We start from the raw sequence: 15,279 nt of genomic DNA on the forward strand, positions 1-15,279 counted from the left end.
AAACTTTGATCAAAATTAAATTCAAATACAAAGAGAATAAAGCTTTGCTCTACATCTAATAATGCCATACACCTAAAGCAAAAGTGCTTGAGACAGATAGTGAGTGCCCACTGTTCCAGTCCCCAGAACTAACAAACACCTCAATAAGTACAAAACCCACAACAAAAAGTCAAAAGTTATTTTTGCAATGTAGAAAATGTGATCCACTCTCTCCTTTTCAAGTTATTTTACACAGCTTTATTAATTGAAAATATGTGCGTGTTCCAAGTTTTAAAAGATTTCATATTCACAACAGCAAACTGAAAATATTGCATATTAAAAAATGGATATTTAATCAGAACCTTGCGATCTCCACATAAGTAGGGTTCCAAGTACACTGCAACAATGCAAATGTAGAAACAGATGCAGAACACACAACATAGACAGCTCCAGACAAAGCAAATAGTTAACTCTACCCAAATGCTATTTAAAGGAATATACTGAACTGGTAGCTGAGTCAATATTCCCTTTAAGATGAACACTCCCAGTTGCAGAATGAACATTAAGTGCTGCACAGTACTGGAATAGCAAAGTCTATGCACTGCAGATTTTATACAAATCACCATGCTGGGTCACTTTAAAAGGACAAAACTGTATGCTGAGCTAGCAACCTCCAGCTCCCAGAGCTGGCTCCATTTGCTATTTAGCACTGCAGCTCACGGAAACTCCCTGCTTTAAGTCTCTACAGCAAACAAGCTACTGTAAATGAAGGCTGATTGTGCAACGAATGGAAGTAAACAGGCTAGCCCCAAAATCCTTGCTGCACTGAGCTAGTTCTATCTCCATGCAGTTTGTAAAATACACAAAGATTTAAACATAAACCTCACAATGAATTAGATAGGGAGTTTGCCGATTAAATTTGCAAAACTTACCTTGTCTCTTGTCCATGAGTTCCCAGAAGTGCAGCTGAGGCGTGACGTTGCCTTAGGGGAAGTCTCATTAACAAACTCAAAGACCTTGCTGCACTCTTTGGGCCCCACTCTGCAGACCTGCATGCACGCTGTTCTTATAAAATGCTCTGCTGCTATTTTGCCTTTACAATGCTTTCTCCTTCTGTTTTCTTCTCTCTGCTGCTTGACAGAAGTTGATCGCAATTTGCTTCTTTTTGCTTAAAATTCTCTCTCTCACCAACTACACGGGCATCAATTCTTCCTTTCAACTCAGCTGCCACAAGCTGAGTAGAAGCTGCAGCAATAAGCCAATCTGAACCATGACATCACACAGGAAGTTGGAAAGCTGCCAGCCATGGAGGCTACAGAGGTATGAGTTTTAAAAAAAACACACCCTGTGTCTAAAAGTGATTGTAATCTTTAGATAGGAGTTAATTAATTTTTGAAGCTTTCTCTCCCGCTTACATGTAAAAAAGAACACGGCTATGGACAGCTGGGTTCTGAAGGAAATGCTTTAATGAACAAACGACCTCCGCACAAATGTGCGGTTGCTCTTTTTCCCTAACCAAACCCCAGCAACTGAGACCAACGGCATGTTGTTAATCATAGACTATTGCAGTACACAATGAGGCTATTTGGCCCATCGTGCAGGTGCTGGATCTTTGAAGGAGTTATCCAATTAGTCACACTCCCCTGCTCTTTCCCCCATAGCTCTGCAAATTTCACTCCAAGTATTTAGATGATTTCTTTTTGAATGTTACTACTGAATCTATTTCACTACCCTTTCTGGTAATGCATTGCAGTTCATAATAACTCACTGCATTAAAAAATTCTCATCTTACCTGTGGCTCTTTTGCCAATTACCATGATTGATGGAGATTGTTGGCAGATGAGTAATGGAGGTGTGGTGCATTAAGAGCAGTGTGAGGCTAGTGGTACATTTGGTGGAATATGGTATTTGCAAATGCATTCACTGACCCTGAACACTAATGTAAGGTCTTTGAACTACTTGTGGCACTACATCCAGATCCTCGGGGCTAAACAGCTGGTAATGATCATGACAACTATCCGCTCCCACTGTCTTTGCAGTGTCTGTCTCGAGAGCCTCCTGGTCCCCTCTGGACAGAGGAGCTCTATCCTCCTACACCAATGCCTCTTACACGAAGTGCTGCATCAGAGAACCTTGGAGCCTGCTCCTGCTCTGTTGCACCACAGTCATTCTTCTTGCACTTCAGACACTCTTTCCCAGCCACTTCCATCATCTGCTCCAGTGAAAATGCACTTCCCCTTTAAGAGATACGGGATGGCGTTAAGTAGTGCAAGGTAGCTTGAACTCATACTAGCCTCTCATGGTTTTATGCCCCCTGTTAAGGATTGCAACCAGTCAACAATGCACTAAGTACTGGGAGCATGGGTCAGCACGAAATTAGTGTGCTGCCTGCTTTGGAAGCAACATGTGCAGGTTATCGCACTGCAATCTCCATGCCCATTTTCAGGCCTGATCGAATTTTGCAGTCCTGGTTATGCAATATGAAAAGGAGGGAGTTCTGGTGTCCTGGTCAATATTCTTCCATCAATCAGCAACATCAAAACAAAAACACATTGAGCTAATCATTCATTTCATGGCCGCACTTTAAAGTAACTTATTAAATAAAGCATTTTAAGGTGATTCAATTATATGATCAGGTGCTATATAAAAAATATTTTATTACCAATTATTTTTTCAGTAATTATGGTATAAAATTCCCTCCCAAAAGTATATTAAAACAAGACAGAATTTACACCATCAAGGTGATGCATCACATTAACATCTGGACATCCTTTGAGACATCCCAAAGTCACAAAAAGGCACTCAATAAATGCAAGTTCCTTCTTTGTTTCACAACATGATCGAAGGCTGGATTTCCGCTGCACAAGCTCTTGATCTCCATGCCAAGCTGAAGATCTGCCAAAATGCTACCCAGTTCCTGTATGGGAAATGGGAAGGAATAAAAAATAATTCCATACATTCCTTACCATCACCTACAACGGTAATATCTTGGACCATTAATGCCTGCCTGCCTGCCCTCTCAGATAGGGAATGGTGCTGTTGAAACACAAGCAGGCAAGAGAAGATGACATATAAAAGGAAGGAAACAGGATGTGGTTCAGGACTTCTATACCACCCATTAGTAACACTGGACTACTCTTAAATTGTGCAATTAAAAAGCAGCATGCAGCCTCAAATAATTTTGCTATTACTCCTGCTCCACGCATACACAAAATCCCCTGTGTTTCCATATTACTAATTATACTGCAATGATAGATTGTGAAGACTGGAAGAACCCTACAAAAATCCATTCAAATGTAAATCATACATGCGATATATTAAAAGATGAGGATACTTAAGCACAATGGTTATGTTACTAGACTAGTAATCCAAAGGTCTAGACTAATGATCCAGAATCATGAGTTCAAATCCCACTACAGCAGCTAGGAAATTTAAATTCAGTTAATAAATAAAAATCTGGAATAAAAAGCTAGTAGTAATGGTGACCATGAATCCACTCGATTGTTGTTAAAATGCATCTGTTTCACTAATGTCATTCAGGGAAGGAAATCTGTTCTCCTTACTTGGTCTGACCTGTATTTGATTCCAGACCTACAGTAATGTGGGTGACTCTGAACTGCCCTCTGAAATGACCTAACAAGCCACTCAGTTGGCAGCACACCACCACCTTCTCAACAGCAATTAGGGATGGTCAATAAATGCTGGCCTTGGCGGCAACACCCAAATCCCATGAAGAATTAAAAAGACTACCAGTGCTAATTAAACATACGAATTAGGAGCAGAAGTAGACCATTCAGCCCCTTGAGCCTGCTCTACCATTCAATAAGATCATGGCTGATCTGTTTTGTGTTTCAAATTCCACACTCCCATCTGCCCCCTACTTGCACAGTGGCGCAGTGGTTAGCACCGCAGCCTCACAGCTCCAGGGACCCGGGTTCGATTCCGGGTACTGCCTGTGTGGAGTTTGCAAGTTCTCCCTGTGTCTGCGTGGGTTTTCTCCGGGTGCTCCGGTTTCCTCCCACAAGCCAAAAGACTTGCAGGTTGATAGGTAAATTGGCCATTATAAATTGTCACTAGTATGGGTGGGTGGTGGGGAAATATAGGGACAGGTGGGGATGTTTGGTAGGAATGTGGGATTGGTGTAGGATTAGTATAAATGGGTGGTTGATGTTCGGCACGGACTCGGTGGGCCGAAGGGCCTGTTTCAGTGCTGTATCTCGAATCTAATCTAACTCTTGATTCCCTTGTCTAACAAGAATCGATCAACCTCTGCCTTAAAAATATTCAATGACCCCGCCTCCACCTTCTGAGGCAGAGAGTTCCAAAGTCACACAACCCTCAGAAAAAATTTCTCCTTATCTCTGTCCTAAAAGAGCAACCCCTAATTTTAAAACAGTGCCCTCTACTTCTGGACTCACCCACAAGAGAAACATCCTCTCCACATTCATCTTGTCAAGACTGTTCAGGATCTTATAAACTTCAATCAAGTTTCCCCTCACTCTTCTAAACTCCAGTGAAAAGAAGCCCAGTCTATCCAACCTTTCCTCATAAGACAACCCGCTCTTTCCAGGTATCAATCTGGTAAACCTCCCCTGAACCCTTTAAATAAGGAGACCAAAACTGCACACGTATTCGAGATGTGATCTCACTGATGCCCTGTATAACTGAAGCATAACATCCTTACTTTTATTTTCAATTCCTCTCGTAATAAAGGATAGCATTCCATTAACCTTCTTTATTACTTGCTGTATCTGCATACTAACCTTTTGTGACTTATGCATTAGAATACCTAGAACATGTGATGAGTGGAGTCCCGCAGGGGTCTGTGCTGGGGCCTCAACTTTTTAAAATTTATATCAATGACTTAGATGAGGGGAGCGACGGTATGGTATGTTATCCAAACACAGAGTGGAATGATAGTAGTGTAAAGGGCAGTGAGTGACAAGAGTTCCTAGAGTGTGTTCAGGAAAATTTTCTACAACAGTATATTGCTAGTCCAACAAGAAAGGAGGCACTGCTAGACCTGGTTCTTGGGAATGTAGTGGGCCAAGTGGATCAAGTATCAGTAGAAGAGCATTTAGGGGATAGTGATCATTGTATCATAAAGATTTAGGCTGACTATGGAAAAGGACAAAGAGCAATCCAGGGTAAGAATAATTAACTGGGGAAAGGCCAACTTCAATGGGGTAAGAATAGAGCTGAGGCAAATAAATTGGAGTCAAAAGCTGGCAGGAAAACCGGTAGATGATGGCTTCCTTCAAAGAAGAGAGAGTTCGGGCACAGTCAACTTATGTTCCCTTGAAGGGGAAAAGTAGGGCAAACAAATCCAGCGCTCCCTAGATGGCAAAAGAGGGAGAGATTAAGATAAAGAAGAAAAAAAGTGTGCTTGGCAGATGCCAGGTAGAAAATACTATTCAGAACTAGGCTGAATATAGAAGGTCCAGAGGGGAAGTGAAAAAGCAAATAAGAAAAAAGAGAAAGCATGAAAAGAGACTGGCAGCCAGCATTAAAGGAAATCCCAAAGTTTTCCATAGACATGTAAATAATAAAAGGGTGGTAAAAGGAGGAATGGGGCTTATTAGGGACCAGAAAGGGAATTTACACATGGCAGAGAGCATAGCTGAGGTATTAAATGGATACTTTGCATCTGTCTTTATCAAGAAAGAAGATGTGAGAGTCAGAGTTATACAGCACAGAAACAGGCCCATCGTGTCTGTGCTGGCCATCAAGCACCTAACTATTCTAGTCCCGTAGCCTTGTACGCTATGGCATTTCAAGTGATCATCTAAATATTTCTTAAATGTTGTGAGGGTTCCTGCCTCTACCACCCCTTCAGAAGGTGTATTCCAGATTCCAACCACCCTCTGGGTGAAAATTCTCTCCTCAAATCCCCTCTAAACCTCCTGCCCGTTACCTTAAATCTATGCCCCCTGGTTATTGACACCTCCGCTAAGGGAAAAAGTCACTTCCTATCTAACCTATCAATGTCCCTCATAATTTTGTATACCTTAATCATGTCCCCCCCCATCCTTCTCTGTTCTAAGGAAAACAACCATAGCCTTTTCAGTCTTACTTCATAGCTGAAATGCTCCAGCCCAGGCAACATCCTGGTGAATCTCCTCTGCACCCTCTCCAGTGCAATCACCTCCTTCCTATAGTGTGGTGCCTAGAACTGTACACAGTACTCCAGCTGTGGCCTAACTAGCATTTTATACAGCTCCATCATAACCGCCCTGCTCTTATATTCTATGTCTCAGCTAATAAAGGCAAGTATCCCATATGCCTTCCTAACCATCTTATCTACCTGTGCTGCTGCATTCAGTGATCTATGGACAAGTACACCAAGGTCCCTCTGACCTTCTGTACTTCCTAGGGTCCTACCATCCATTGTATATTCCTTTGCCTTGTTAGTCCTCCAAAAATGCATCACCTCACACTTCTCAGGATTAAATTCCATTTGCCACAGCTCCACCCTTCTTACCAGCCCATGTATATCGTCCTGTAATCTAAGGCTTTCCTCCTCATTGTTTACAACATCACCAATTTTCGTGTCATCTGCGAACATACTGATCATACCTCCTATATTCACATCTAAATCATTAATGTACACTACAAACGGCAAGGGTCCCAGCACTGATCCCTGTGGTCACAGGCTTCCATTCGCAAAAACAATCCTCGACCATTACCCTCTGTTTCCTGCCACTAAGCCAATTTTGGATCCAATTTGCCAAATTGCCCTGCATCCCATGGGCTCTTACCTTCTTAACCAATCTCCCATGCGGGACCTCATCAAAAGCCTTACTGAAGTCCATGTAGACTACATCAACTGCTTTACCCTCATCTACACATCTAGCCACCTCCTCAAAAAATTCAAACAAGTTAGACACGATCTCCCCCTGACAAAGTTGTGCAGACTATCCCTGATTATTCCCTGTCTCTCCAAGTGGAGATTAATCCCATCCCTCAGAATTTTTTCCAATAGTTTCCCAACCACTGATGTTAGACTTACCGGTCTGTAATTATCTGGTCTGTCCCTGCTACCCTTCTTGAATAATGGTACCACATTCGCTGTCCTCCAGTCCTCTGGCACCTCTCCCGTGGCCAGAGAGGATCTGAAAATTTGTGTTAGAGCCCCTGCTATCACCTCCCTTGCCTCACATAACAGCCTGGGATACATCTCATCTGGGCCTGGGAATTTATCCACTTTTAAGCCCGCTAAAACATCTAATACTTCCTCCCTTTCAATGTTAATATGTTCAAGTATATCGCAGTCCCCCTCCCTGATCTCTACGCCTACATCGTCGTTCTCCACAGTGAAAACAGATGCAAAGTATTCATTTAGAACCTCACCTATGTCCTCCTGCTCCACACACAGATTGGCACTTTGGTCCCTAATGGGCCCTACTCTTTCCCTGGTTATCCTCTTGCCCTGAATATACTTATAAAACGCCTTAGGATTTTCCTTTATCTTGCCCACCAATGTTTTTTCATGTCCTCCTTTCGCTCTCCCAATTACTTTTTTAAGTACCCCCCTACACTTTCTATACTCCTCTCATGCCTCTGCTGTTTTCAGCACTCAATCTGCCATAAGCCTCCTTTTTTTTCCTGATCCAATACTCTATATGCCTTGACATCCAGGGTTCCTGGAATTGATGGTGCTACCCTTCACCTTAACCGGTACATGTTGGCTCTGAACCCTCACTATTTCCTCTTTGAATGACTCCCACTGGCCTGATATAGACTTTCCTACAAATAGCTGCTCCGAGTCCACTTTGGCCAGATCCTGTTTTATCAAATTGAAATCGGCCTTTCCCCAATTCAGTACCTTTATTTCTAGCCCGTCTTTGTCCTTTTCCATAACTACCTTAATGGTTATGGTCACTATCCCCAAAATGCTCCCCACTGATACTTCTACCACTTGTCCAGCTTCATTCCCTAGGATTAGGTCCAGTACTGCCCCTTCTCTTGTAAGACTTTCTACGTACTGGCTCAAAAAGCTCTCCTGTATGCATTTTAAGAATTCCTCCCCCTTTAAGCCTTTTGCACTAAGACTATCCCTGTTGATATTGGGGAAGTGAAATCCCATACTATTATTACCCTATTATTTTTACACCTCTCTGAGATTTGCCTACATATCAGTTACTCTATCTCTCCCAGACTGTTTGGAGGCCTGTAGTACATGCCCAGCCAACTGATTGCCCCACTTTTGTTCTTAAGTTTTACCCATATGGCCTCATTTAAGGAACCTTCTAAAATATCATCCCTCCTTACTGCAGTAAATGACTCCTTGATCAACAGTGCAATACCACCTCCTCTTTTATCCCCTTCCCTATCCCACCTGAAGATTCTATACCCTGGAATATTGAGCTGCCAGTCCTCCCCTTCCATCAGCCATGTCTCTGTGATAGCAATAATATCATAATCCCATGTGCTAATCAATGCCCTCAATTCATCTGCCTTCTCGCATTAAAGTAAATGCAATCCAGCCTTGCACTTTTAACTTGTGCCTTAACAGGTCTATATTTTCTCTGCCTTCCAGACTGACTCAGTTTCTCTTCTATATTTGGCTGTGCCTCACCCCCTACTGCACCTCCACTCTGTATCCCATCCCCCTGCCAAATTAGTTTAAACCCACCCCCAACAGCACTAGCAAACCTCCCAGCAAGGATGTTGGTCTCGTTCTGGTTCAGGTGCAACCTGACCAACTTGTACAGGTCCCACCTTTGCAAGAAACAGACCCAGTGATCCAGGAACCTAAAGCCCTCCCTCCTGCACCATCTCCTCAGCCACGCATTCATCTACTGTATCCTCCTATTCCTATACACGCGGCACAGGGAGTAATCCAGAGATTACAACCTTTGAGGTCCTGCTTTTTAATCTGCTACCTAGCTCCCTAAATTCTTGTTGCAGGACCTCATTCCCTTTTATTTATTTATTTTTTATTTATTTAGAGATACAGCACTGAAACAGGCCCTTCGGCCCACCAAGTCTGTGCTGACCAACAACCACCCATTTATACTAACCCTACAGTAATCCCATATTCCCTACCACCTACCTACACTAGGGGCAATTTACAACAGCCAATTTACCCATCACCTGGAAGTCTTTGGCTGTGGGAGGAAACCGGAGCACCCGGCGAAAACCCACGCGGTCACAGGGAGAACTTGCAAACTCCGCACAGGCAGTACCCAGAATTTTCTACCTATGTCGTTGGTACCGGTGTGTACCACGATCTCTGGCTTACAGGGGTTTAAAATTGGTAAAGAGCAAATATTAGATAGGCTATCTGTACTTAAAGTGGACAAAGAACCAGGACCAGATGAGATGCATCCAAGGATACGGAGGAAAGTGAGGGTGGAAATCGCAGCGGTTCTGGCCATAATTTTTCAGTCTTCCTTAGACTCGGAGGTAGAAACATAGAAAATAGGAGCAGGGATAAGCCATTCGGCCCTTCCAGCTTGCTCCGCCATTCATGATGATCATGGCTGATCGTCCAACTGAGTCACCTGTTCCCACTTTCCCCCCATATCCTTTGATCCCTTTTGCCCCAAGAGCTATATCTAACTCCTTCTTGCAAACATACAATGTTTTGGCCTCAACTGCTTTCTGGTAGCGAATTCCACAGGCTCACCACTTTCTGGGTGAAGAAATTTCTCCTCATCTCAGTCCTGAAAGGTTTACCCTGTATCCTTAGACTATGACCCCTGGATCTGTACTCCCTCACCAATGGGAACATCCTTCCAGCATCTACCCTGTCAAGTCCCGTTAGAATTTTGTAGGTTTCTATGAGATCCCCCCTCACTCTTCTGAACTCCAACGAATATAACCCTAACCGACTCAATCTCTCCTCATACCGTCAGTCCCGCCATCCCAGGATTCAGTCTGGTAAACCTTCACTGCACTCCCTCTATAGCAAGAACATCTTTCCTCAGATAAGGAGACCAGAAGTGCACACAATATTCCAGGTATTCCACAAAATTCCTCACCAATTCCCTGTATAATTGCAGCAAGACATCCCTGCTCCTGTACTCGAATCCTCTCGCTATGAAGGCCAACATACCATTTGCCTTTTTTACCACCTGTTGCACCTGCATGCTTACCTTCAGCGACTGGTGTACGAGAACACCCAGGTCTCGTTGCATATTCTCCTCTCTGTTTGTAGCCGTTCAGATAATAATCTGCCTTCCTGTTTTTACTACCAAAGTGGATAACCTCACATTTATCCATATTATACTGCATCTGTCATGCATTTGCCCACTCACTTGTCCAAATCACCCTGAAGTCCTCACAACTCACCCTCCCACCCAGTTTTGTGTCATCTGCAAATCTGGAGATATTACATTTAGTTCCCTCATCTGAATCATTAATATATATTGTGAATAGCTGGGGTCCTAGGACCGAGGTGCTGGTGGACTGGAGAATTGCAAAAGTTACACCCTAGTTCAAAAAAGGGTGTAAAGATAAATCCAGCAACTACAGGCCAGTCAGTTCGATTTCGGTGGTGCTAAAACTTATAGAAAAAAATAATTCGGGACAAAGTCAACAGTCACATGGACAAATGCGAGTTTATTAAGGAAAACGAGCATGGATTTCTTAACGGAAAATCATGTTTGACTAACTTGCTGGTGTTTTCTGAGGAGGTAACAGAGAGTGTTGATAAGGGCAATGCTGTTGATGTGGTGTACATGGACTTTCAAAAGGTGTTTGATACAGTGTCACACAACAGATATGTGAGCAAACTTGTAGCTCATGAAATAAAAGGGATGGTAGCAACTTGGATATGAAATCGGCTGGGTGACAAGAAACAAAGAGTAGTGGTTAATGGATGTTTTTCGGGCTGGAGGAAGGTTTATAGTGCAGTTCCCCAGGGATCAGTGTTGAGACTCTTGCTTTTCCTGATATATATTAATGGCCTAGACCTTGGTGTACAGGGCACAATTTCAAAGTTTGCAGATGATACGAAACTTGGAAGCATTGTGACCTGTGAGGAGGACAGTTTAGAACTTTCAAAGGACATAGACGAGTTGGTGGAATGGCAGACAGCTGGCAGATGAAGTTCAATGCAGAGAAATGTGAAATGATTTATTTTGGTAGGAAAAACATGGAGAGACAATATAAAATAAAGGGTACAATTCTAAATGGGGTGCAGGAGCAGAGGGACCTGAGTGTATATGTGCATAATTCATTGAAGGTGGCAGGACAGGTTGAGAGAGCAGCTAATAAAGCATACAGTATCCTGGGCTTTATTAATAGGGGCATAGAGTACAACAGCAAGGAAGTTATGTTGAACTTGTATAAGACACTAGTTTGGCCTCAGCTGGAGTATTGCGTCCAGTTCTGGGCACCGCACTTTAGGAAAGACATGAGAGCATTGGACAGAGTACAGAAAAAATTCATGAGAATGGTTCCAGGGATAAGGAATTTCAGTTATGAAGATAGGTTGGAGAAGTTAGGACTGTTTTCCTTGGAGAAGAGAAGGCTCAGAGGTGATCTGATAGAGGTATTCAAAATCATGAGCAGCCTGAACAGAGTAGATGGAGAGAAACTGTTCCCACTCTGAAAGGATTGAGAACGAGAGAGCAAAGATTTAAAGTATTTGTTAAGAGAAGCAAAAGTGACATGAGGAAAAACGAGTGGTTAAGGTCTGGAATGTGTTGCCCGAGAAAGTGGTGGAGGCAGGTTCAATTGAAGCATTCAAAAGGGAATTAGACAGTTATATGAAAAGGAAAAATGTGCAGGGTTACGGGGAGAAGGCGCGGGAATGGAACTGGGAGAATTGCTCTTTCAGAGAGCCAGCGCAGAGACAATGGGCCAAACGGCCTCCTTCTGCACTGTAACGATTCTGTGATGGTCACTAAATTTGCAGATGACACAAAGATAGATAGAAAGCATGCTGTGAAGAGGACATAAGGAGGTTGCAGACTGACATAGATAGGTTGAGCGAGTGGGTAAAAATCTGGCAGATGGAGTATAAGGTGGGAAAATGTGAAGTTGTTCACTTTGGCAGGAAGAATAACATCCCCTCACTCCACTAGTGTGTACCATCTACAGAGTGCACTGCAAGAACACACCAAGGCTTTTTTGATATTATCTCCCAAACCAGTGACCTCTACCAACTAGAAGGACAAGGGCAGCAGGTGTACTCCCAATTTCCTCTCCAAGTCACAAACCATCCTGACTTAGATATCGCCATTCCTTCGTCAATGCTGGGTCAAAATATTGAACTACTTCCCAGTGGCACTGTGGGTATACCTTCACCACATGGACTGCAACAGTTCAAATAGGTGGCTCACTACCAGCTTCTCAAGAGCAATTAGGTATGGACAATAAATGATAGCCTTGCTAGCAAGGCCGAAACTCAAGAATGAATAATTTAGAAAATTCATAAATTCTTAATAACTGAAAAATGCATATGTATACCTATGCGACTGTAGTTTGATGCACTTGGGAACTTTTTTTTTTGTATTTTGTATCATGCACAATTTCACGACTAACATCTGTAATCAACATATTTGGCAAAGATTATTGAAAATGTCTTAGATCCAGGTAATGCACTGTCCTCGCAAACCTTCCAATATGACAGTACACATTGCAGAATACCAGGCAGGAGAATTTGGATGAAAAAAAGGGTCAATGATTTTAGCAACTGTTCCCAGGACATATTCATGGATTTCAGTCTCCAAGAAACAGAACAGTAGCTGTGAAAGGGCACTGATCTGCCATTCTGATGGTAATGGAGTTCTGCTAAGAAGTGGGGGTAGGGGAGGTGGAAAATGGGGTAAGAAAAACAAGCATCAGCCAGGGTTCTCACCCATGATCATTAGCCACTGACAGCTGTTAGAAAGTGTGTGAATGCAAGACGGAGGACAAGATCTGTTGTGATGTTCCCCATGGTAAAAGGCTCGCTATCAAAGTTACCATGAGATGACCAGTGGCTTGGCCAAGATACTGAGAGATGCCAAGAGTCATGGGCTTCAGGGGAAGCTCAACTATATATCAAAATGACCTTTCCCCACCCCCTGCCCCCTTCTTTTGACAACCTGAATTTCTCTCCCCCACTCTTTTCATTTCACACTAAAGGGAGGGTGGGGGGCACATTATATAGAACATGCAAAAGAATGACTTTTAGAAGGAGATAATTGGTAGCACAATGGGTCAAATGGCTTTCTTCTGTGGTGTTTGATTCTATGGTGCACTCTTTCTTGAGGATTAAATCCTACTCCAGGTAGGATACCCTGCTTGCAAAGAGTGCAATTCAGAAAATCCGGGCTCCTTGGTGAAATCAAGAGAATTACCTCTTTGATTTCAACATAATGAGGATGAGGAAGAATGTATAGAAGAATATATTTGGAACTTGGGGAAGGGCAAGACTGTTCTGGGGGTGGGGAGTTGGGAATGAGGGAGTTTCAGGAGAAACATAAATGCTTGTCATTATCAGAGTTCCCACTGACACTTAGACATAAGTTTATATTCCAATAGTCCCAGTCTTAGCTACCACATATAGGAAAATCACAACCCTGGCGTCAGTAAATTATTCAAATTTTCATCAAACCAAAAATATACAGCACTGAAACAAAAAATTCCATCTGCTGTCCACCCACCCTCCCTCTCTCATGGACTCTAGACTTCTTCACACAAATAAGCATGAAAATAGATTAAAAGAGGTACAGGAATTTCAACAGGCGACTTTTAGAACAGATTATATAAACCTATAAAAATCTCAAGGAAATGGATCATCTCCAGTTTACAGGAAGCAGATGCCTACAGCCCATGTGTATAGAATAGTTTTTTTAAAATTATACAACACATCCTGTTGACCACATCCTACTTATCCAATACTTCATCTTTCTCATGTCCATCAATCTGACTGTTAAACACCTGATCTTAAAGTGAATCTTAAGTGTGTAATGAAGGGTTTTTTCAACTTTCTCCGCTGAAGGCATCACTTCTGCTAGAGCTCGCGTTCCCCAGTGAGTTGTTTGAGTGGTAAGTCTTCATGCTAGCCTCTGCGTGTTATTCATAAACCTAGAAGACCAAATCAATCCTATCCTCGTCTAACATTCTCACAGGAGCACAGTTTAGAACAGGTTGCTGGCAAACAATTGGAACTGGAAGCCCCAAAAGGCTTTCCTCTTCCCAGTTGGAGGTGCAGAGGTTAACTGCAGCATTCGTTCTGCCACCCAACCAAAAACAACTCATGTAGCACTGTGCGGGAATCTAAATGGGGACTTTCTGGTCTGTGAAGGTCCAGTTAAATACGGTCTTTACCAACTCGGCCATTAGGGCACCCCAGTAAAGATCCTTTATCTTGATAAATAAATATATCCAAGATAAATATTGGACTAACAATTCATAGCCAAAGGTCAGAAAATCTAGCCCATCATTACACAGCTTTGCAGCATTATTTAAGAAGGCATCCCCACATTTTGTTATGACCAGATGCCTTGGATGAACCAAAACAGTTCCAGTTTTGACAGGAAATAAAAAGTACCAGACATGCACAAGTTAGTCAAAGAAAAAGATGAGTTAATGTTTCAGGCAGTATCCTGCACCAGACAGTTCTGGTGAAAGGCCCAATCAAAACATCAATATGCTACCTTTGTGCATTTTCAGGACTTTTGCCTTTATTTCATTTTGCAGTTTTTCTTTCCATCTCCAGTTTTGACGTGCCTGTCCTGAAATGCTGGTTAATGAATAGCAGGGAGAGGGGCACCTAAACTCCTGGTCAATTTGTCCTATGCACTCCATAGCTTCAATCATATTAACATAAGCAATGGCCAATTTAAATTACCATCTCTGCAGAATATTCAAAGTACTGGAGGTTTTCAGGGAAGCCAGCTGGTTGGCACACTTGCTACAAAATAGCAAGGTGTGGAGTTTTCAATCTCCCACACAGCCAAGTTTCAATTTTTTTTTTCCCCAGAGATACAGCAGTGAAACAGGCCCTTCGGCCCACCGAGTCTGTGCCGACCATCAACCACCCATTTATACTAATCCTATATTAATTCCATATTCCTACCACATCCCCACCAGTCCCTATATTTCCCTACCACCTACCTATCCTAGGGGTAATTTATAATGGCCAATTTACCTATCAACCTGCAAGTCTTTGGCATGTGGGAGGAAACCGGAGCACCCGGAGGAAACCCACGCAGACACAGGGAGAACTTGCAAACTCCACACAGGCAGCACCCGGAATTGAACCCGGGTCGCTGGAGCTGTGAGGCTGCGGTGCTAACCACTGCGCCGCCCTCATGTGTCAGGAAGGACCAAAGGATAAATACATGCCCAGAAAGAAAG

General features: G+C 42.9%; 1 protein-coding gene across 3 annotated transcripts in view; it reads right to left on the reverse strand.

Moving 5' to 3' along the window:
* The window catches only part of LOC137383287 (dual specificity mitogen-activated protein kinase kinase 3-like), a 148,394-nt gene that overhangs the window by 111,345 nt on the left and 21,770 nt on the right, over positions 1-15,279 (reverse strand). Inside the window, exon 1 of one of the 3 annotated variants that reach the window (XM_068055863.1) lies at positions 912-1,241. The exons of the other annotated variants lie outside the window; for them this stretch is intronic. Within the exon in view, the coding sequence (XP_067911964.1) occupies positions 912-927 (16 nt within the window). The 5' untranslated portion in view covers positions 928-1,241. Of the gene's footprint in view, positions 1-911; positions 1,242-15,279 lie in introns of those variants that run through there. 3 annotated transcript variants of the gene reach the window in all.

The sequence above is a fragment of the Heterodontus francisci genome, chromosome 24, assembly GCF_036365525.1.
Source record: "Heterodontus francisci isolate sHetFra1 chromosome 24, sHetFra1.hap1, whole genome shotgun sequence".
Taxonomy (NCBI): Eukaryota; Metazoa; Chordata; class Chondrichthyes; order Heterodontiformes; family Heterodontidae; genus Heterodontus; species Heterodontus francisci.